This window comes from Triturus cristatus, chromosome 3_2, assembly GCF_964204655.1.
Source record: "Triturus cristatus chromosome 3_2, aTriCri1.1, whole genome shotgun sequence".
In the NCBI taxonomy this organism is placed as follows: Eukaryota; Metazoa; Chordata; class Amphibia; order Caudata; family Salamandridae; genus Triturus; species Triturus cristatus.
This window is the reverse complement of record NC_140584.1, coordinates 1,139,913,508-1,139,937,731: the sequence shown is the minus strand read 5'-3', so window position 1 is coordinate 1,139,937,731 and position 24,224 is coordinate 1,139,913,508. Positions and strand designations below refer to the sequence as shown.

At 43.0% G+C, this 24,224-nt stretch overlaps 1 protein-coding gene and 1 pseudogene across 2 annotated transcripts in view; both read right to left on the bottom strand.

Moving 5' to 3' along the window:
• The window catches only part of XRCC5 (X-ray repair cross complementing 5), a 519,003-nt gene that overhangs the window by 461,117 nt on the left and 33,662 nt on the right, over nucleotides 1-24,224 (bottom strand). For both annotated transcript variants that reach the window (XM_085649958.1, XM_085649959.1), the window contains exons 4-5: nucleotides 17,811-17,859; nucleotides 9,983-10,105 (exon numbers count right to left, since the gene is read on the bottom strand). In XM_085649958.1, coding sequence (XP_085506084.1) covers nucleotides 9,983-10,105; nucleotides 17,811-17,859 — 172 coding nt within the window. The remainder of the gene's footprint in view (nucleotides 1-9,982; nucleotides 10,106-17,810; nucleotides 17,860-24,224) is intronic.
• On the bottom strand, nucleotides 7,781-8,336 carry LOC146859275 (large ribosomal subunit protein eL21 pseudogene; annotated as a pseudogene).

Sequence of the window (24,224 nt, the reverse complement as noted above, 5' to 3'; positions counted from 1 at the left end):
TACTGCCATGGAAACCAAGATGGCTTCACAATCTGCAAAGGTTTTCATGGTTGATCTGAAAAGTATTTTCTGGACTAACAATATTAAATCATTCCTTTTAATGCATAGTGGACGCATTCGTCAAACGGACTGCCACTCAGGGCTCATTAGAGGAGTTTCATGCTGGTTTTATCTTCCAGTAATCTTTTAACCTCTAACCAATGTGATCATCTACATTCATAAAACAGGACTGGCACATAAGTCTGCCTTTATACCAGATCCCAACAGGCAGACACAACAAACGGTGTTCACACAAAGCCCATACTCTTCATCGAGGGCATAAGCAAACCCACAGATTTCATTCTGAGTCAAACTCCAAATGATCAGAGATGACCATCTGTTATGTTAGTTGTTTTAGTAAAGAAGAGCATTTACTCTAATGTTTATTTGTGCTAATCAACAGTAGTCAAGGATTAGTTAAAAGCCAGAGAGAATAAACAAGTCTTTGTCAGTAAGTATACTATTTGGGGCTAAACAAGTCTTTGTAAGTAAGTATACTATTTGGGGATAAACAAGTCTTTGTAAGTAAGTATACTATTTGGGGATAAACAAGTCTTTGTAAGTGAGTATACTATTTGGGGATAAACAAGTCTTTGTAAGTAAGTATACTATTTGGGCATAAACAAGTCTTTGTAAGTAAGTATACTATTTGGGGAAGTAAGTATATTATTTGGGGATAAACAAGTCTTTGTAAGTAAGTATACTATTTGGGGATAAACAAGTCTTTGTAAGTAAGTATACTATTTGGGCATAAACAAGTCTTTGTAAGTAAGTATACTATTTGGGGAAGTAAGTATATTATTTGGGGATAAACAAGTCTTTGTAAGTAAGTATACTATTTGGGGATAAACAAGTCTTTGTAAGCAAGTATACTATTTGGGGTGGACAGTTGCCCACCTCAAGGAATATAGACACCTACTGGTCAGGGTGAACCCCAAAGTCACTAAATTAACTTGAGATAAAACCCTGGCAGCTACTACACAGTGCAGACAGGGTTAACTCGGGGAAATTTGGAAAGTATTTATACAGAATCAAAAACAGCAATGAAGTCAAAACATCACACAAGAAAAGTCCCAAACCAAATTAGAAAAATAGAGTAAAACAAACAAAATGATAACAAAACTACAGAAATCCACCAAGCGGGTTTTTTTTTTACAAAGTTTTTACCTTCTGACTTAGGGCCACATGTATCAACATTTGCAATAGTGATTACCTAATTGCGATTTTCAAGGAATCGCTATTACATATGTATGAAACTCCAAGAGTTTCATTTACAGATTCATAGGGGGTCACAAATCGACCTACCTCATTAATGTTAATGAGGTAGGTCACAATTTGCGACCCCTAGGAATCGCTAAAATCACAGAGATGGTGGCCTGCTGGGGTCAGCAGACCACCATGTCCGTGATTGCTTTTAAATAAAGCAATCTTTTTTTGTAAAGCAGCCCGTTTTCCTTAAAGGAAAACGGGCTGCTTTACAAAATGAAAAATTAAAAGTTTACCTTTCATTTTTTAAGAGCAGGCAAAGGTACGTGGGACCACTGCCTGCTCTTAAAAACTGTTTTGGCATACATTCACAAACAGGAAGGAGTCCCAAGGGGACTTGTTCCCATTTGCGAATGGGTTTCCACCAACTTGCAGTTGGTGGTGGTAAATTGCGAATGTTTTGCGACTGCATTAACAGTCACAAAGCATTCATACATACAGTTCCGATCCGGTATTTGGAAGGGACGCCCTAAACCCGCCCCTTCCAAACACCGAATCACAAACCCATTTTGCGATTCAGTAACAGGTTACCGAATTGCAATATAGGGTTTGTTACATGTAAAAAGCATTTTTTGTGTTCGCAAACGGGCCGATTCTGAGATTCGGCCAGTTTGCGAACGCAAACAATGTGGGCCCAAGTCTTTTTTATGGAGCTCTAAATCCTCCAGCAGAGCAAGCCTGCAATTGTATCAGAGGACGGTGCATTTAAAAACCAGACATCTTTGCCTCAAAGACCCCCTAGCGGATCCAGAAGTCTTGGAAGTCCACACATTTCTAAGTTCCAATTTTTCAGAGTTTCTGGAGCAGCTCATCTGGGTCACTTCTATGAGCACAAAGACATAAGGATCAGCACTTAAATGTCAGGACTCAATCCAGGGAAGGCTATCAGCAGGGTCCATTTCAGGTTCGGTTGGTACTGGTCACTTCAGGAATAATAGCCTCTTGCAGCCTAAAGTAGCCCTGTAGCCGCACCAGAGGTCCTCCAAATCACTCTTCGGGTCTGCTTCTTTATCCTGGGTGAGAGCAGGTACAATCCTTCAGGCTCCCCTCAGGTCATCACAAGCAGGGACCAGTCCCCTTCTGTTCTTCTACAGGTCCAGATAATGTTCTGAGGAAGTTGCCAGGGGGTGCCACGTTTAAGGTTGGCACAAGTTACTGGGTAGGGTTGACTTCTTTCTCTTCCCCAACCAATGGGGCAAACGTAAACAAGGGCAACCCTACCCACTACTGAATAAGTTGCGGTTTGGACTACAGCAAACAATACCACAGTGTGCCGTACTTTAAAAAAATTAAAGATGGAGATTCCTCTTTTCTCTTGTGCAGATACTACGTTCCTTCCAGGGGTGTGGCCAGGGAAGTGAGCAGTTACATCCTCGGTGGTCTCTCAAAACAGGTTCTGGGAGTAGCTACTTTCCTAATAGGTGTGGTGCCAGCCTGGCAAAGGAAACTCTCCAGGTCTGACCATACTTGTACGCTAGCTATTGGGGGTGAGACAATTTTAGCAAACCGGAAACAAGCTATACTTCTACACCATCTTGGTATTGAAGGAAGGTGTATATATGAAATCCTCGATGTTACTGATATAGGAGATGGCAGAGGTGAACCTAGTAATGCTTATGATATGTCAGTGATGATGCTTGAAAAGCATTTTGGTTAACAAATCAATGTTGTCTTGGAAAGACACAAGTTCTTTTCAAGGGAGCTGGGGAAGCAGGAAAAGATCAGTAGCTATGCGGCTGCTCTTAAAACCTTAACTCGTACATGTGACTTTGAGCATCTAACAGATTCTTTGATCAGAGATCAAATTGTTAGATGTACTAATAATGCCAAAGTGCAAGAAAAGTTGTTAAGCAAAAACCCTAGTTTGAAAGATGCTGTAGCTATCATAGAAGGAATGGAGTATACAAGCATGTGGGTACATGAGATGCGTGACGAGAAAGGAAAAGATGGTGCTGTTGTAGAATTATCTGTGAATGAGGTCAAGGGTGCGGATAGGCATGTGGAGAATAGAACGTTGTCTGGAGTGGAAGGTTGGGTCATGGTCTGGTAGGCAGTACCTGTTGAAATAAACTTATTTGGAAAACTACATGGATTTTAGAGATTCAACTTGCAATGAGGTATTCTCCCCGAAGAGCAGCAAAAAGGTGGCACAGATGTCACACTATTGGGATTAACTCTATGTGCCCACCAAGTTTCTCTGAAAGCCATTTTCAAAGATTCCTCATTAAGACTAGCATCTTGAGCACAATTCTTTACAACCTCATACATGCTCTCCGCCAAACCATTAGCCTGTGGCGAATAAAGAGTGGTTTTGAGATGAATAATAGTTAAACCTGACAGAAAACACTCTATTCTCCTGGGACACGAACTGTAACCCATTATCAGTTACCAAGGTTTATTGGGACAGGGATCTCACACATTTGTGAAGGCCAAAAGGATTTGAGCCAAGCGTCAAAGCATCTATTGACTCATGTTTTCTCAGCATTACTTTTTAAGAAGTTACTAGCCATCCATTCCCATGTGAATGTTATACTTTGCTCGAAGTGAAAGCTAAAGCAAGATCTCCATTTAGATGGACAAGCAGCTGCATGCCATCTGCATACATGTACTAGTTAATCCTTTCAGAATGGAGGAGTTTTGCTAAAGGGCACAAACATATGTTGAGCAGATGAGGTGACAATGCAGATCCCTGTAGTACGGCATAGCAACTACAGCCTCAACCCCCAGGACTTTGGCTACAGCCATAACGATGGACTCAGTGCTGTGCGCTGGACTTAAACCGGCTTGGATCTGGTCCTAACTGGTTCGTGGACAACAAACAATTCCATAACTGTAATGTTGCATGCTTTTCGAAAATGTTTGCGGCCACAGGAAATAAGGAAGTGGAGCTGAAATTTTTTCATTACTTTTTTTTCCCAATATGGGGTTCACCTTATCAACTTCGAGTAACAACACTTTTTGCATAAGACACGTTTATTAGCTTTAGGGGTGGGTAAGGTTCTCAATTTTCTGACGGAGGAGGTAATAAGACAGGTTTCTTAAATCACAAGTAGAACGTTTCTGTTATACCTGCTGCTCAGCCAGTGTGACTGGAGTGGAATGTTGGTGTGAGAGGTGACTGTGGAATGTTGGTGAGTGAGAGTCAGTTGGTGGATGGGCTGAGCAGCAGGAATCCTGCTCCTGGTGGGGCTCTACGTTGTAACATCATACTTGGAATAAACCTACTTGAAAACTACTTGGACTGGATTTTCCTCTGTTCACAACATTTTGGCGACGATTTTCATCAAAGAACCTGCGTGTGCAACTTGAATGGACTGCTATTTTCAGACTAAAGTACCTGTAACTGAAGAAGGGTAATTTGAAGAAACTGCTACTGTAACTAAGTTTGGCACAACTACCTGGAACTCCGAGCCCCACCAGTGACCTTTTCCATCAGTCGCCCCAACCCTAGTGTGCCAGTTCCTGTTGGACTTTCTACCCGACTGCTGCAACCCTGGAAGTGTTTTACGTGTTGAGGTACCTTGGGTATTAACTCCTTCAAAAGAGTTTCTTCAACCTTTGCAGGAAACAGAGTCTACTTGCTGTGATCCAACCCTAGTGTCAGAGTTCCTGCTTCACTTTCTCACTTATTGTTTGCAGTGACCTTTGAAGAAGTGTCTCTGTCCTGCTGCCTTGAGACAGTGTCTCCTGAAACCTTGGAATATCCTGCTAGGACTGCTCCAGCTCTACTACTGCCACATCTTGTGTTGTGCCTCCAGCACTATCTATTTGGGTTACCGCTGTGTGACCTGCGTGCTGCTTCTTGGAGAGCTACTAGTCTCCAGAGCCCTGGTTTGGATTTACCAATGTCAACTGCATGTATTAACTGCTTCGCGGGCACTGCAGCCCCTTTGTTCGTGCAGTCTAGAAGAGCATCGCGTGAGAGACTCGTACTGCGAGTCATTGAGTTACGTTTGGCATTTCATTCAGCTGGATTTCATGGATTGGAGTGGTATTTTGGTGTGTTTGGGGCAGTTTTGTTCGCAACTTTCAATCGCTTTGCCTGATGGTTTTTAACGTTTAAATTGTATGTGGTAACCGTCACTTACCCATAACTGCCTCTACTCTACTGTTGTTTGTAGTGCGAGCTCTGCCTTCAGCTCGCGCAGTCTTCTTCTGCTCGTTAGGTCTCCTGTGATGTTCATCACTCCATATGCGTCAGTACTGCTGCGTTGCAACATTTGGTGCATGTTCGTGCCGAGAGCTATCCGGCTCTACGTCAAACTGCGTGCCTCCAACTTGCTCATTGCTAATTGAGGCAGATGCAGTTTCCTGGACCTGACAGATGGATGTTCACCAGTTTTGTTTTCAGTACTTATGCAGCAGTTCATCAGCAAATCAACCCTGGATCGTCTTGTCATTCTCTTCAGCGGGAGAGCGCAGCAGATATGTTAGTGCAGTTTTTTTTCTCTCCTTTCTCTAACGTTATTGTGGTACTTTTCTGGAGCTGTGGTTGTATCTTGAACCATTTTGTTCCGTTTCAGGTTCTATGTGGACTTATATGCCACACTTACCACCCTTACTACGGGTAAAAGTGGAGGGCAATGTTTCTGTCGTTTTTCCCTGTGGAATGATCTTTCACAGCTACTAAGGTCTTAGAATGGTTTCCTACCACGTCTTCTAGCCTGTACTCTTTCTATCCCTTGTTGGCCTGGCCAGCCAGCTTCATTTGGTATAGGGGTTTACTTTGTGCTTTGTGGCGTGGTAGTGTGTGCGTAATCCTGGTTTGGTTTAAGGGAGCGTATGATTTGTTTTTGCATGGTGGAAAGGGAGAAATGGTGTGTGTAGAAATGCTGGTTTGCGTGGTGTGTTTACTTCTTCCCAATATTTATTTTTTTCTTATCTTTTATACATGTATATCGTCATCCGTACATGTATGACATTGCTTTTCCTCTGAAGCCCCGTGTTGCATGTAATTACTTTATTGTCATCTTTTGCATGCACAATTTACTTTGTGATCCTTTCGGAATGGATTTTCATTTGTATAAAGAAAGGGAGATGTGTTAAACCTGCGGCTCAGCCTGTGTGACTGTGGAGCGGAATGTTGTTGTAGGAGGTGACAGTGGAATGTTGGATGAATGTGGATGTCAGTTGGTGGATGGGCTGAGCAGCAGGAGGGCTGCTCCTGGTGGGGCTCTACGTTGTAACATCATACTTGGAATAAACCTACATGAAAACTACTTGGACTGGATTTTCCTCCGTTCACAACAGTTTCCCATCTCAATTTGTTGTCATAGATGAGGAATTTTGTCAATGAAAACATTGTTGAGATCATTGCATGATTTATGTGTGGGGATAATTCCCTGAATTGTTCTAGATTCATATAGTTCCCTAACTATTTAAAAATTTGCCTTCTTGCGGGCCATGAGAGGTAGAAGCTCTTTCTGAGTAGTATTTATGTTCAGCTAATTTTATTAAAACTTTATATTCTACTTGGCTTAGTCAACTCTCAACCCAGGAGGGCTTTGTCCCTTGGGACCGTATAGGGATTTCCTATTTGGGGGATGTCTACAGGGGAAGCAGTATTGTGATCTTCCGGGACTTCATGGCTAGATACAGCCTGTCCAATTCTCTGTTCTTCCGTTACCTCCAATTGCGCCATGCTCTGAAGGCCTAGGATATCCCAGAGAGCTCGCTACCCGAGTTTAGTCCACTGGTAGCGAAGGTTTTCTTTGGGTGTTTGGGTAAGGGGGTCCCAGCTTTGATCTACTGCTCCCTGGTAATCCATGGCCCTGACGGCACTGAGCCGACTCGTTAAGAGATGGGTGGCATGGGTGGGGGAACTGGATGAAGAGAAGTAGAGTGGAGGGGGGCCTGCATGATGCCACGAGACTTTGCAAGATCGTTGCGGCTGCATATGGTTCAATTCAAATACTTACATGCGACATATCTCACTCCTCGGCGCTTGCAGCACTTACTTACCGTTGATCAGGCAATCTACACACATTGCGCACTTCCAGCAACAGATTTCTTTAATTCCTTTTGGAAAGGGGTTGGTCGAGTGCTCTCTTCTGTCCTGGGCTGTACCCTGGAACTTACTCCCAGTGTTGTACTGTTGGTATTGATGGAGGAGATTGGTGGCCCCAGGGCTGAGTAAACCTTTTTAGGGGTGGCCTGTTTGGTCGCCAAGTGGGACACACCCTGTGCCTGGAAGCAGCAAAAGCCAGAGACTGTCGGAAGCTGGCGCACAAGGATGGACTTATGCGCTCACCAAGAGAAACCGATTTTTAAGGCACGTGGTTGCCCCCAGAAGCATAACCAAATATGGTGGAAATGGTGTGACCCTGCATTGTTATGTACTGTGAATGTCTGAGCTTGCTGTACTAATGTGCATGAACATCATACTTTCTTGTAATGTGGTGATATGTGTCTTGCCGCAAAACTTTCAATAAAGTTGGTTATAAGAAAACCTTTTTTTTTTTTTTTTTTGTTTTTTGTTGTGCAAAATATTTGCTTTTATTCGTAAATACTAATTTACGCCATGAACTCATAGGGAATTGGCTCCAACAGTTCGGGTTCCTTGCCCAGTGTACTAACTAAGTGTGCTGCTCTTGGTGCTTCCGGCTGACGTTTCATTTCAACCCACAAGCCTTTCTCCTTGGCCTCCGTCTTCCTCCTTTCATTCTCTTTGACACGCTTCAGAAAGCTATCTCTGCTTTTTGAATGTTTAATATGCTCAATGCGCACGTTAATTCTCTTGGCAAGTATTTTGCCCTTGACTTGTTTGTTTACAATAATGGCGACTGCATGTTGGGTGACGTTGAATATCCTTCAAGTCTTGCCATGGTAACACTTGTGCGGCATACCTTTTTGAATTGTTCGCATACCCTTGATGTCCACTATGTCCCCCTTCTTGCAGATACGCATGTAGGTCGCCAGAGGTACAACTCCATGTTTGCGGAACGGTCTAGAGAACATGCAACGCGTTCCTCGCCTTTTTCCTCTTGTGTTCGTCATTTTGGCGGTTTACTAGAAGATGGCGAATCCGGCGGAAAGGGCATAAAAAAAACTTTTATACTCCGCCATGGATTTTCTGCAAGCAATTATTATCTTCTTCTTTGCGTCTCCATTTGCTTCAGCTTGTTTAAAGTTCATATTGGCCAACTGCATCTCAGTGGAAAACCAAGGAACTAACAGATTACATTTTTCTTGATTACTCTTGTCTGAAGAGGAACTATTATATTTATTGTTTGAGTAATCCACGGTTTTCAAACTGTACATTGTTCTTCAACATTAAATATTACGGGAGGCAGATTATAATTTAAATCTGTTTGAAAAAGAGTAAATGTCCAGATTGTTCTGCTTGTGCATCAGGGAAAACCCTTTTAAAGTGATTTCTAGCTTTTTTAACAGGCATGGTGAACCTGATGGTGTAATACTCCGTTTATAAGTTTGGTTCGCTCTTTAAGTTAGCAATATGAAAGTTATAGGTCCACACATGATCCAGGATATGTTCCTTGTTATGCGTACTTTTTTAAATTACATCAGCAGTTCTGAATTACTTAAATTGGACGGCATCAACATTTTTGGCCCAATACTTAAAGTCTCTAATCTTAAGTAATGTAGTAATACAAGTCATTAAGGACAAATAATACTGCAAAGTCAATAGGACATCATTCAAGGTATTAGAGGAAAGGAGGAGGTGAGAAGTCAGGAAGAGAATGTAATTATCTGTGGAAGGATGACATGGTCAAGTAAGCAGTCTATATCCCCGAAATTAGGGAGGAATTCACCAGAAATCCTAAAACCTTGTTTCAAAATCATTGTGGCATCTCTTCCTTTTTTTTTGCCTTCTTGTCTATTTTGTTTTCATAGGTGGTATACTGTAAGAAACCTGCCTCTAAAACAAACAGCAATGAGGTCTCTGTAAGCTATGCCTCTGATTCGTAAGATGTCAGGTGTATCAGTTAATAAAAGTATGTCAATCTCACATGAGTGTCCAACCATGGAACGAGCACGCACATACGGGCATTGTTCCGACAGCTTTCTTGAGAAAGCATAGAGGTTAAATGTGTAACTTGTAGGCATCTCACTATTCTTAAACTGATTATTTGATCTTGTATTATGGCCTGTACAGGCTAGTGAGCTACCAATTGGTCTTTATGTGTTTTAGAGTCATGCCTACAGGTTTGGCCATATTGCTGACTCTTTGCCCTGCACAGTCGCATGCCTAGAACTCTTAAACTATACACTGATTATAGCCTTCAGGTACTCAAACACCTTTATCAAATCCCACGCTTGTTTTCCCGGAGAGTATACAATCAGCACTTAAGCACTATTTCACACCATTTGCCACACACGGTGTTGTTCTTTTGCTAAATGTCTGAATATGCTAATGTCACACTGGAAATGTAATCTAAGGAGCTCTAGACATTCTTTTTGGACAAGGTCTGATCAATGAGGTGCAAGGTAGTGTCTAGAACTTGCCTTTGTAAGATCCATCAGAAGACTTCAGTTCGATCATGCTCAATGAGCACTACAACAAGCTTACCGTGTTCTGCTCCCTGTGTCACATGGCCTCTGATATATAATGTACTTTGATACCATAATGCCTGTCATCATCAAACACAGCACTTACCACCCAGACACAAGCAACTAATAAAGCCCCTCACATAATAACATTTAAACATTTACTTACAAGAACTGCAGTGAGATCCCAGCCCTCTTCATGTGTGCGATGATGATGTCCACCTGGTCCATGCTGAATGGGCTGCTCAGGTCAGTAAACACAGCAATGTGAAGTTTATCGTATTTCTTCCCCCTGTGGAAAGGAACCAGACACCATCAGACTAAGCAACCTGAAATTCCAGACACTACACCGCCTACAGCAGTGCCAAAGGTTGGCTCCCTAGGTACTGCCTTTGAAGATCAGTTGCTGTACTTTTGGTTTAAATAACCTTGGTCATCAAATCAGCTGATCTGTGTAAAGGAAATGGTAAAGGGCAAAGAGAAAACATGAATGTAACAAAGCCAAGCCAAGTCTAAGAATAAAAGCCAGGTTAATAGGCAAAGGTCTGTTATGTTTTGTAGTATACCCCAATATAGGCCTGGGTAGTCACCTAACCTTTAACCTACATTTTCTTTGCCATTGTACAACATACATTTTTTGGTATTGACCTTTTACCTAGTTAAGGTGCTGCATAAATGTAGTGTGTTTTTCCCAGAAAACTGGCCTCATTTATTATGCAAGAGGATTCTCAGAATCACAGCAGGATTAACATTTTCTGCATAATAACTATGTATAATGGTCATCCATTTAGTCATCCTCGGCCAACATGATACAGCAAGGTAGAACCCCCGAGCGTACCTTTTGGGTATATATACACCATGTCTTTGCTGGGGCAGGCAGAGGAGAAAGACTTCCTTGCTGACACACTGACGCGAGACGCTGAGGTTCCTGCACGCAGACACTCCAGCACACAGTGGTCGGACATCCCTCACTGGGTGTCCATATCCAGACCAAGATGGGGTCCTTCATTATCTCACACCAGGTAATGGGGATGTCCTCATCCTAGGGGGATTCTTGGCTCTACACCTACATACATGCTAGGTACATCTAGTTAGGGTTTCATCGTAGGAGTAAGCATTATTATTGTCATGTATTTATAAAACTGTCTATATTCATTGTTTTAGCACTATGGTAGAAATCTACCATCCTTTTACTCTGTTGGTGCTTATAATCATTTATATCTGTTTGTCTTATGGTAGTTTCAGCACACCTATTTTACACTAGAATGACAAGGGTTCAATAAATGCTTATTGACAAACGTCCCCACCATCTATTCTGTGTATATCTCAGGGACAAAAGAGCACAAGTGACTGAGCGAAAAGAACTGTACTGTTTCCACGATCCCTGATGGGACAGAGTTGTCATTTTTCATAGTTGCCAGGAACTATTCTCTCCTTGGTAAGAGGAGTTTACAGTGGCACTGATAAAAGAGAACATACCTGGTGAGGCCGTCTGGACACCAATACCACAGTCTATGTTGTCTAAACGTGCAGATCCTATATAGATTGAGAGGAACTACACGACAGGTCAAGAGTACCAAGGAAACCTAACAGGAGGAAAAGAACAAATGTTTGGGACGAGACAGTGAATGAACTCTGCAGCAGGCGGAGAGCCAATGCAATGCAGAACGTTGCCAGGCAGCATCCATTTGCCTAGCTGGTTCTGCTGCATGTCTCGACTTTGAAGTCTTGCTCCTTAACCTTAGGGTCTCTGTACATCCAAAGGTCGGACTGCCACAGACTTGCATGAGAATGCCATTATGATCTACTGATTACAGGTCTCAAACTCACCATCTCCTGCCGATTGTACGACCTCCTCAGGCGCTCCCTAAAACCTCCACCGCCTGCAGTTCTAGCTTTTCCAGAAACATTTTCTAAAAACAGGCCACCCATCTGGGAGAGGGTGTACATAAAGCCAGTTCCCAAGACCATTCTGCAGTCCAATATTTTGTCCATGCCAGCAAATTCTGCAATTATTCTCTCACTCTTCTAGAGTCTACTTAGGCTTCCACTTCAAACTCTGAAGGCTCATCTCTTATCGGGTAGAGGAGGAACTGCGGGTTTGAAAGACACTGGTTTCACTCTAGATGTGTCTAAGACAGGAAGCACATGGCACTCTTTGAGAAGTGCTACAACTACTGCTTCCTGCCTAACCAGTCTATCTGTGGGACATGGACCTAAGGAGGATGGTATGAACCTGGAATGAAAGACTGGTAATGACAGAAAACGTGTGGAAAGCTAAACTAAATTCTTCTTTTTCTATTTGGGAAATCTGAAAAACATTTATAGTCTGTTGTAGGAAGAGGACACAAAGAATGGTGGAAAGATGTCTGGAAGCAACTGTGGATGGAGCCCGGGGGAAAAAAAAAAAAAAGCAACAGTAAAATGGTGAATGACCGAGAGATGAACGCAGAAAGGTCTTATATGCCAGTTCCGGTGACGGCAACCATAGGACTCATTGCTCTTGGTGATTTACAATGTAAAATTGCAAATGCTGTTCTAGGATTCATTGACTCTCTGTCTCCAACCACCTGCATGCAGGTAGTGACTGGTTTATTTGAAATGTACTGTCCCCCAATGTTTCAATAATGTATTCTGGATTTCTGAACTGAATTGAGAATTTTTCACAAAGACCATAAATAACTGAAGAGCAGTGGGTATCTTGTATAAAGAAATTAGTGTATGTAGGTAAAAAGTCCAGTACAACCAACATTGTAGAGCATTTCTTAGATGGGGCAAGTTAGTAATAAAGTCCATGAACAACATCTTCCACAGTTTGTCTGGAGAACAGAATCAACAATCCTGATGGCTTCAAGAAAACCTTCTTATATGGGGCACAAAGGTAGCATTGTTTCAGGTATGATTTCCATCTTTCTTTAAAGAAGGCCATCAACAATTTCTCTGTAGCAAGTCAAGAGTTTATCTTTCACCAAAATGTCCATCACTTAGGGAACATGGCACAATACAAGTTTTTCCCTTGAAGAACTTGTGTGGGCAGGAACAGTTTGCCCTTGTTAACAAAAATGTTATTTAGAATAGTGCTTCTTTGGGGATCGTCTTGTATCCAGTTCTCAGATTTCCTGGTTCTCATTTCAGTCTTAAATAAAGCCCAAGAACCTTTCCAAAGCTGAGATGTTCATTTGTTGAGCGACAAATTGCTAAGAGCCTCTGTTACAGTCTTTTCAGATTTCTTTTTGTCAAAATACAAATACTGCTTTAAAAAATATATTCAGCTGGCATGTCTAGAGTTGATGCATTTTGTCAATTTTAAAATCCCCAAATTCTTATAATCAGTCTAAACAAGTACCAGATGCACTGCTCCTTCCACGTGATGATGCCACTGAGAACAGGCTTCGTTAATCACCAATAATTCACATGGGAGAGGAGACAAACGCTGAAACATTCTTGCTCATTTGTTGGTGGGAAGTGACGCCCCGTTTTCCACGAGAAGTATAGCAGGATGCAGTCGGTGACTGTACCTCCACCATTCCTTGAGACATCCCGAGAACCACTCATAAGTTGGAGAAAGTAGTTCAATGCATTCGAAATGTACTTGGGGGCATTGGGGCAACGAGTTTTAGACCTGAAAGAAAAAAAACTTCTTCTACTACACTTCTTAGGGTTTGAAGGGAGATCCATATATAAGCAATTGCCTGAAATAGTATTAGAGGAGGGTAAGCATCTAGATGATTACGAGGAAGTTGTCAAGAAGTGCAGTTTAAGGTTTGATGAGTAGCCTAGGCTTGTAGTGCCGCTTAACAAACTCTTTAAGAGATAACAATTAAATGGTGAGAATGTTGACTTGTACATTTCTACTCTGAGACATCTCAATTCGGAATGTCAGTTTAGTAATTTTATGGACCAATTGGTACGGGACCAATTGGTTTGTCTAGGTTTCAACAAACAGATCAAACTAAAACTGCTGTCCATGGGGAATCCTACATTGGAAGAGACTACAAGTACAGCGTAGGACGTTGAAGTTGCTCGGATGTCTGTCAAAGAGTTGGAAGACACACATGAATAGGTATATGTAATGTAATGTTGATGACAACACAATTAAGGACCAAAAAGGGTCAAAGGAGGGCTTTATTTGTGTTTAAAAAAATGGCTGCTCAGCAATATCAAAATTGCAACAAGGTGGGGCATATCACTAGGGTGTGCCAAGGTAAAGGAGATCAACGAACAATGTGATTACTGATGCTTCTGATGGTGGTGATTCAGGATTGTTGAAGGTCCAAGAAGATTTGCAAGTCATGGTTCGTGTGGTTAAAGTAGGCGATGTCACAACTGGAGATCCTAGTGAATGTGCAGACCCATACATTGATGTTCAGGTGGGGGACAAAGTTGTGCAGGTATAGGTCGATTCGGGTGCAAGACTCACCATAATCACACAAGAGTTGTTTATTGAGACATGGCCAGGGAGAGAGTTAGAACCACCTGATTGTGCTCCTGTCTCTTATGAAGGGAGGAGAATTGAGTGGTCTGCTTTTTTCTTTATACATCTTGATCTTCAAAGGAAGGAACAATTTTGGTAAAATGTGTGTGGCAGTGAAAGGACTTTGCATTTTGGGATGGTTCCAACAGGGTTTGTTCCATAAGTTTTGAGGCCAGGAGCGAAGGATCAAGTTTCAGTAGTGTTGGACATGGCTAGTGATGAAGTATATATTAAATTTCCATGGGTTTTTTCTAACACCTTCAGAAAGATGAAAGCCTTTCACCACAAAATAAGAGTTTAGGAGGGGGCAGTCCTGGTTATGCATAAGTTGCGTAATGTTCCATTTTGTGTTAGAAAAGACTTTGAAAATGAGTTGGCAATGTTATTTGACAGAGCATCGAGCAGACTTGTGGTTATCTTCATTGGTGGTTGCACAGAAGCGCAATGGAAAATTGAGGACTGCGTGGCTATCCGGGTTGATTCACATACTCTTCCCCTAAATTTCAGAGTTGTTGAATTTGATCGGAAATGTTTTTCGAAATTGGACTTCACTACAGCCTACCAACAGGTTGTGTTGGAGCCCGAGTTAAGGCATTTTACAGCTTTTATTTCCCCTTTGAGTACGTTTCAATATTGTAGGATACCTTTTAGCCTGGCATCTGCTGCATCCGTATTCCAGTGGATAATGCTAACTTTTTTCAAAGATCTAGTGAGTGTTGCTGTTTTCCAGGATGATGTCTTGACTCTTCTAAAGAAGAACACGATCAGATTTTAGTGTCGGTTCTATCTATCATGGATGAGAAAAGGGTGGCGGAAGAAAAAAGGGTGACTTTGGAAAGACTTGGGTGGAATATCTGAGTCATGTTGTGTTCGCAGAGGGCATAGAACCCAGACCTAGTCTAGTTGATGTTATTTTCAATGCTGTTCCTCCTATAGATAAGTTGGGTTTAAAGTGGTTTTTGGGGTTATGCGAATTCTACAGTAAGTTTGTTCCCGATTATGCTGCTCATGTCAAACCATTACTAAAGCAGGATTCTATCTTTCGGTGGGGTGACGAATATGGAAAGAGTTTTAAGTGGATCAAGAAACAACTGGTGGGGTCAAAAGCATTGAGATCTTATGAACCAAGTTTGAAGTGTTGTATCGCAGTTGATGCCAGCAATGTTGGGAGTGGGGACAGTCGTCACTCATCACAGTGGTGAATGTGAATTTATGGTGGGATATGCCTCTAGAGTACTTTGAGATAATGAATGTCATTATTCCACGATTGAAAAGGTGGGCCATCCAAACATTTCATCCGTATGTTCAGAGTCCAAAGTTTTGTATCAGGACTGATCATAAACCGTTGTTAGCCATTTTGAGTGGAGACAAAAGACCACACACCAAGAATTGCGAGGTTCTCCACCAAGTGGATGCAGTATCACTTTCATGTTTTTCATAGTCATGCAGTGTGAACATTGTGAGAGCAGATTATTTGCTTAGATTTCCAGCTGGTGAAGGTTAAGTTCAGGATGGTGAGTGCAGGGAGGGGAAGATGATGGCAATGAAAAGTTGTTTGATTGCATCTATTGATCTCGAAGAGATGTGTGCAGTGACGGAGGAAGAGTGGAGAAAGGAAGCAAATGATGATGTGGTGATGAAAAAGGTTTTAAATTTTGTTGTGATGGGTTGGCCCAGCGAGAAGAGTCAATATGGCTGCCAGCCATTTTGGAAGGTAATGTTGGTTCGGGGAGACAAGCTGGTTCCCCCAGTTGATTTAAGATGTAAATTGATTAATCCTGCCCAATTCAGAGCTTTTGGGGTGCACATTTACAAAGCACCGACTAAGTCAAACTTTCTGGTTGCCTTCCATGGACCAAGAGGTCATCAGTCAGTGTGCTGTCTGTGCGAATGCAGACGAGAGTCTGAAGGTCGATTGCCCGCCTTTAGTTCTTCTTGAGTACCCATCTTGCCATTGATTTAGTTGGGCCATTTAATTCTTTGCCTAGTCATTCAAGATTTGCGTGGTAACTGGTTGATTTCGACTCAATGACCAGAAATCAGATTTGTATTGGAACCCAGTGGCACAAGTGTAGTGGAATTGCTAAAGGATGCGTTTCTATGTGAAAGCTAACCCCAATCTCGGTTTTTGGAAAATGTGGTGCAGTTTGAGAGTGATGAGGTGCAGAAATGTCTCAAGTCTGGTGATGTCAAAGTTTTAAGAGGTCTTTGTATCACCCACAAAACAAGGAAATTGTTGAAAGGATGAATTGGGTGGTTGTTCAGTGTGTGCAGTGGACGTTGTCCAACAAATGCGCCGTGAGCAACGCTGTATAGGCTATGTTATGGTTTTACCCTACTAGCCCGCATTCATTGCCAAAGGCCGCAAACCTGCCACAAAGGTGTGTCGGGGTTGGAAGGAAAGGTGGGTAAAGCTGGGTGTGATTTTTGAGGAGGTAGATGGTAAGGTCAAAAGAAACGTTATCCAAGCGCAGGCGAAACAAAAAAATTATTTTGACATGAGGAAAAGAGTTAAGCCATGCAAGTTTAATTCTGGGGCTGTGGTGCAGATTAAAAAAAAAAACTGTGTTTGTGAAGAAAGGTGAACAAAAGTTATGTAAATCCATGGTGATTGACAAGGTGTGCGGTAATGCTGTGAGAATTAAGGGTAAGAGTTGGTAAAATGCTGAAAGAGTGGTGAAGCATTCTGAGGAGTCTGGTGATGCAGAGAACAAGGAGGAAAACAGTGAGTGTCAGGAGGGTGAAACTCATCCTCGCAGAAGCGCAAGGGTGTAACGGGTACCCTTGAGATTCAAAGGAGGAGGTGATTTATTTATTTTTATGTCATTAGTTATGTTAATTATTCTATTGGGGGCATGTTCTGATATTGTTCAGAAAAAGGTTTATATTTTGCTCAGTTTGTGTTAGTTTATTTTTTTTTGTAAATTGGTTTGCAACGTGGTTGTTGGGGAGGGTTTCTGTTTTTGTACTATTGTAAAGCGGTGTAATGTTGACAGTGCACCCGTTGTGTTCATTTGTAAGGGGTAATGCAGTATTTGGGTTCATGACATTCAGTAATGATGGAACGCAAAATGTGGCCAGAGAATGTCGGTGGAAGGAAGCAGCAGTTGAACGGTGTCCGCAAAGGGTCAAGTGCGGGAAGGAGCATTCAGCAATGGCCCTCTAGGTCATTAATACATAGAGATGTTTTAAACTATTTACCGTGTGGTGAGTTAATATCCATATTCAACTCCTTGTTCATTTTCCACTTGTATTTGTTTCTAACCTTTGCTCTACTGACATCAAAACCAGGGGACTCTCTTCCCCTTTCTACCCCCACCTGATGTGCTTTTAATTCCTGCTTTAAAGGGCATTTGCTTTCCACCACGTTCATTTCATGCTGTGCAGTCACTATCCGCTGGCATTCATAACTGTAAAATGTATATGGTGCACTTCGGAGAAAACACCTTAGAAACGTAACAAGAGAATGAAAGGCATGGAAGCACATCAGAACTCAAAGGTGCACTCAAAGTGCAATACTTACAGGGTTTCATTTTGCAGCAAGTCCATGCAGACGACCAGGGCATCCAAGACTGGGCGAGTTAAGGCCTTTCTGATGAGGTGTGTAACATTTTACTTTCACTGTACAAAGAAACAGCTATTTATTATTTGAAGAACGCGTCACCATCCAACATGTTCTTGGCAAGGAATCATTAAGGAGGATTTGAGCCAGACGAGCTTAATTGAGATTTCAGAAAGGGAGAGGGGAGCAGAGAAGGCCTCCTGCAATGCAGCCGCCTTTGTAAGTCACTCTCTCCATCTAGGTTTTTAAACTCAATTCAGGCAGCCTTATCGAAGGTAAGGGCTGTGGAAAAAACTGAATGTGTGTTGTTTTGCACCCGGCTATCCATTTTTGCAACTCTGAACATCTCTGAATAACTCTGAATACCTGTAACCCGGAAGGAGATCTTCAGCACAAATCCCTCAGGCCGAGAAAGCCAAGATTTCTCAACACTAAACACCTGAATTTCAAAATATCGCCCCACATCCCACTGCCTTCCATCCGGACCTGTGCTGCAGCCCCCAGTGCGGTACCCAATCACCTCAGCTCAGTATTGCTCAACAGGGCAGTCTAAGGTGTCAGATGTTCAACGAAGCCCTGTGGAGGGAGTGATGGCAGAAGCCCAGCCTCAGCTGACGTCATCACAGCCCAGGCTGGTTCTGCTCCTGCACTTTTGGGAAGCAGCCTGCTCCCATAACAGCCCAGGCTGATTCTGCTCCTGCATCTTTGAGATGCAGCCTGCTCCCATCACAGCCCAGGCTGGTTCTGCTCCTGCACCTTTGGGAAGCAGCCTGCTCCCATCACAGCCCAGGCCGGTTCTACTCCTGCATCTTTGGGAAGCAGCCTGCTCCCATCACAGCCCAGGCCGGTTCTACTCCTGCATCTTTGGGAAGCAGCCTGCTCCCATCACAGCCCAGGCCGGTTCTACTCCTGCATCTTTGGGAAGCAGCCTGCTCCCATCACAGCCCAGGCCGGTTCTACTCCTGCATCTTTGGGAAGCAGCCTGCTCCCATCACAGCCCAGGCCGGTTCTACTCCTGCATCTTTGGGAAGCAGCCTGCTCCCATCACAGCCCAGGCTGCTTCTACTCCTGCATCTTTGGGAAGCAGCCTGCTCCCATCACAGCCCAGGCCGGTTCTACTCCTGCATCTTTGGGAAGCAGCCTGCTCCCATCACAGCCCAGGCTGATTCTGCTCCTGCATCTTTGAGATGCAGCCTGCTCCCATCACAGCCCAGGCTGGTTCTGCTCCTGCACCTTTGGGAAGCAGCCTGCTCCCATCACAGCCCAGGCCGGTTCTACTCCTGCATCTTTGGGAAGCAGCCTGCTCCCATCACAGCCCAGGCCGGTTCTACTCCTGCATCTTTGGGAAGCAGCCTGCTCCCATCACAGCCCAGGCCGGTTCTACTCCTGCATCTTTGGGAAGCAGCCTGCTCCCATCACAGCCCAGGCTGCTTCTACTCCTGCATCTTTGGGAAGCAGCCTGCTCCCATCACAGCCCAGGCCGGTTCTACTCCTGTATCTTTGGGAAGCAGCCTGCTCCCATCACAGCCCAGGCTGCTTCTACTCCTGCATCTTTGGGAAGCAGCCTGCTCCCATCACAGCCCAGGCCGGTTCTACTCCTGCATCTTTGGGAAGCAGCCTGCTCCCATCACAGCCCAGGCTGCTTCTACTCCTGCATCTTTGGGAAGCAGCCTGCTCCCATCACAGCCCAGATGGGAGCAGGCTGCTTCCCAAAGATGCAGCAACATCAAAGCATGGTACAATGAAAATGCTGTATACGGGTAAAACATGCCTCAATGTAATGCTGGATCACTAGGGAAAAGGATCACCAGTGAAAAGTAGCACTGGAAAATGCTCCAATACCAGTGCACCAACCCACCAAGCATGGAGAGTCTCGACCCTCTCAAAGAATTTAGAATGTTTTGCACCAAAAAAGGTTTTTAAAAATGGTTACTAGACAATGCACTGTACAGCCAAATGTTCCTGTTTTATGGACAAAATACTGAAGGGTTTACACTGCAATTTGTGATATATTCCAATAATTGGCCGTATGGCACAGTATGGAATGCCATCATTAATGGCTGTGTGACTGCACCAATACTGCGTGGCTCTCCTTCAGGGCTGCATGGAACATGTATCCCTCAGCCCATCAAGCCATGTAAGCATTCATATATTTCAGCCGTCGTTACACTCCTCTTTGAACACTCACAATCAGTCTGAACTTACTGATGATTGAGACATTTGCAAAAAGGAATTACCAACACTTTTCGGAACATCTTAGTTATACAGAGGTGTAAATGCTGCACAAACTGGGAGGAGGGATGGTTTGAGAGCTCCAATGATTCAGGGCAAAGGGAGTGTCAAAGGTTTTCCTCACTAATGTTCTTAGGTTTCTTTTATTCGTCTCAATCTTCATGAACCTCACAAAGTTCGCATGATAAGAAAAACAAAAAAATAGCTAGAGGAAACTTCCATCGAAATTACGTCTGTTAAAGAATACTCAACAAAATATAATTTTAACCTAAGAATTCTCATATGGACATTATTGTGAGACAATTCTGTCACCAAACATTTTCATTTTGCATCAAACATATCTCTCTCTCGGAAGTGAAGTTGAGAATTCTGGAAAACTTTGTAGACCGTGTTAAGTTTCATCCAGCTTGGAGGACCAAAGTTGAAACTTTGGACACCCAGTGCAATGACTCCACTTTTGAAAGGATGTGCAGGAAAGGCCGATAGGCGAGAGATAAAGGATTAAACTGAAAACTGCTTTCTAATTTATAAACCACAATAATGTATAGCCCATGCATTGCATGGGGGAGACACAGGTAGGTTGGAAAAACAGGTGTATGAAATATGGGGAGACAGTTAGGCTCGATCACTCAGAAATTAGATCTGCACAAGCCGATTACTCGGAGGATAGAATTCAAGAAGCTGCTAACTCCCCTGCGGAGAAGTTCAAAATCACTAAAGCTCTGCTGAAAGCTAACCCCATTGGGCCACCCTTCCAAACCTCCAATAATAAATATAATGCTCTGGCCTCCTATTTTAATACTAAAATATCGGATACCTACCTCTCATTCAAAGGGGGAAGGGATGTCATAGTTCCACGTGCCCAAGTCTCATCAAGTAATTAACCCATTTAACCTGTTGGAATTCCTGCCTCTTCTTGGATACTTTTGCTGAACTCTTTAGCAAAATTAATTATGGATCCCCTCTTGGCCCTCCACCTCTGAGGATTCTTGTTCTTGAAGCGGAGACTCCTATCCCAATCTTGTTCGAAATTGTCAACCTCTACTTGAAAAAGGCTCTGGTGCCCCAACCATGGAAGCACACCATGGTGAAAGCCATTTAAAAAAAAGACTAACCTGGACCCTACATGTCCAGGGAATTTTCTCCCCATCTCCTTGCTTCCTGGCATAAGTAAGGTGGTTGAAAAATACGTTAACAAGCATCTCTCTGAATTCCTTGAAGTCAATTCTTTCCTTCACCTCATTCAAACTGGCTTTCAACTAAGCACAGCACCGGAACCGTTTTGCTCGCGGTGGTGGAGGATGCGAAAAAGAGGCTTGATCAAGGGGCTTCAGTAGCGATTATTCTTTCGGACCTCTGCGGCGCTTTCGACACCGTGGACCATCCCACTCCTTTAGAGAGGATTCGTAAGGGATGAAAAGCTCTGGATTTGATGGGCTCCTTCCTGAAGGATAGATCCCTATCAGGTTTTCAATAAGACTTGTTCCTCTTCAACTTTACCAGTCATCTGTGGAGTGCCGCAAGGGTCTTCTCCTAGCCCTACATTGTTCAACGCTTACTTGCATCCCTTGGCGGATATCATAACTCCATTTGGGATCTCCATTGTCTCCTATGCGGATGATACCCAGCTAGTCTCATCTCTTGCCCCACACGTGGACCATTCACTGACCACTTTAGGACCATGACTAGAACAGGTGGCCAGCAGGATGAAAAAGTCTTGCATTAAGTTGAATGGAGCCAAGTTAGAGCTTATGATCCTTGGGAGTAATTCCCAGCCTCAAAGAGCCCTAGACTTGCCGGTCTACCTTGGTCCTCAACCCTCTCCTAAACCAGACATAAAAATCCTGGGGATATGTCTGGAAAAACCTTGACCATGGAATGCCTCTTGTTTTGGAATAATCAGCATGTTGCACAAGATTCTGCATCTTCTTCCTCAGCCCTCAAGGAGACTGAAACTACACAATTTAGGGCCACAGTTGCCGTGTGGCTCACGGGTCAGGGAGGATGCACAAGGCTAGTAGCCTCACAACCATCCTCACTGAGACCAAGGATTGAGCTCCAAACATCAGGATCATACCTGAATGTCCAGGACACTCTTTGACACTGGGAAGTCTTTCAATCCCACTGTACCAAAGATAGTTTGCTATAAAGGCAATCTGCAGCATGGGCCCTAGGTGGGACTTTGGCTCGTTTATAGAAAACCCCAGGGATGTCAAGAGGGCAGCCGTTGTCCAAATGTGGTCTGTGAACACACCTCGAGCAGAAAAGCATCAAGGTACAGAAATAAGTGTAATCCCAACATTTGAAGGCGAGCTGCGACCACCTCCATTACTGTCATGAACACGCAAGGGGCGGATGTGAGGCCGAAGAGTAGAGCGGCAATTGGAAGTATTGTGACCACACCGTAGATCACAGGTAGTGTCTCTGGAACTGGAGGACAGATATATGAGAATAAAGGTTCTATAAGTCCAGGACCCTATTCAGTCTCCAGGGTCCAGAGAAGAAAGAACCTAAGCCAGTGTGAACATATTAAATTACTCCTTTGTTAAGAAGGTAATCAGGGGTCTGGGTCTAGGATGGATCTGACAAGTGCAAGGATAAAACAGTAGTTACCTTGGTCCGTAATCCTACTCCTGTTAAGATCGTCTTGTACATATATCACAATAGACCATTCATAGATGTTGTCTAATGGTTCTTTTACTCCTATGTTGCAGGGCCGACAGACTCAATCGTCACGCAAGCTTCTCATCGGGACAACCGTACTCTCAGCAAGACTAAACTTTAGGAACCCTGGGAGCGGTATTGTCCCATGCTATCACCGATTTCCTATTCTCCCCCTTTCCTCTACTACTCTGTACCCATCGGTACCAAGAGGATGTTCACACCAATAAAACTCTAAACTATGTCCATGTTCCCAGTGTCTGTGAAGAATTGTCTCACTAAGATATTTATATATATATATAAACCATTTTATTAGAGCTCAGCATCCTTGTTACATTAGCTCCTAGCCTCTATTCTAAACTGAACTGATATTCCTTGAAAATCCTCTACCTTCTCTTCTAGAACTTCTCCCCTTATCGTTCTAAATGACATCACAGTGTCATCACATCATTACATTCCCTCCCTCCCCCCTAAAAAAAACCGAAATAAATAATAATAAAACAGTGTTCAATTAGTCTCGCCATTTTTTTCGAAATTATTTCAGATTTTCTGTGCATCCATTCGCTTTGTTGGCCATTCGACAGAACATTTTCTTGTTCAACGCTTGGCCTAATTTTTCTAAAAAAGGTTTTATTTTTCTGTTATTTCCTGCAGTAACTGCCGTTCCTTGAATCTTTGTTACTCCTAATGGCACAGGATGAAATCTACTTTAAGACTTCCTCACTTGCTGTTGTCGAACTAATACAAGATCACCAATTTGATATTCCCGACTTTGACATTTTCTTCCTTTTTCTACGTAGTATTTCATTTTCTCTTTTGCCTCCTTATCCTTTTCCATTACCTCCTTGTGAACTTTTGGTGGAACTGCTGGAAGATGTGGCAAACGAGCTTGTCTTGATTGTCCAAACATTAGAGCCGAAGGACATTTTCCAGTTGATACATGCGGAGTATTTCTGTAATCTCTCAAAACTTGACATAGTGCTTGAGTTATCGATATTTGCAAAAGTTTTGCTCTTTGCGCAGCTTTTTTTTAAAAATTGTACCCATCAGTCTTTCCACCATTCCATTAGCTAGAGGCCACATTGGAGTTATTCTACTATGTACTATTCCTAGATAGCTCAAACTTTTGAAATTCATCTCAATTGAATGGTGGTCCATTGTCAGTTTTTAGAATGTTAGGAATTCCCCAAGTTGAGAATATTTCATATAATATTGGAAGTACTGCTGACGTAGATGTTTACTATGTCAATTTCACAAACGAAACGTGAACTTGTCTATTATTGCTAGTAAGTACTGCCCAGAGTCTAATGGTTCATAAAAATCTGCTGCTACATTGGACCATACAGCATCCGGTAACTCAGACATATGCAATTCCTCCACCTCTCTTTCCTTAGAGGTACATTGACATATGTAACAAGACTGAACTACCTCTTCTACTTGTTTGTCTACTCTTGAGAACCACAATTTCTCTCTTCAAAAATT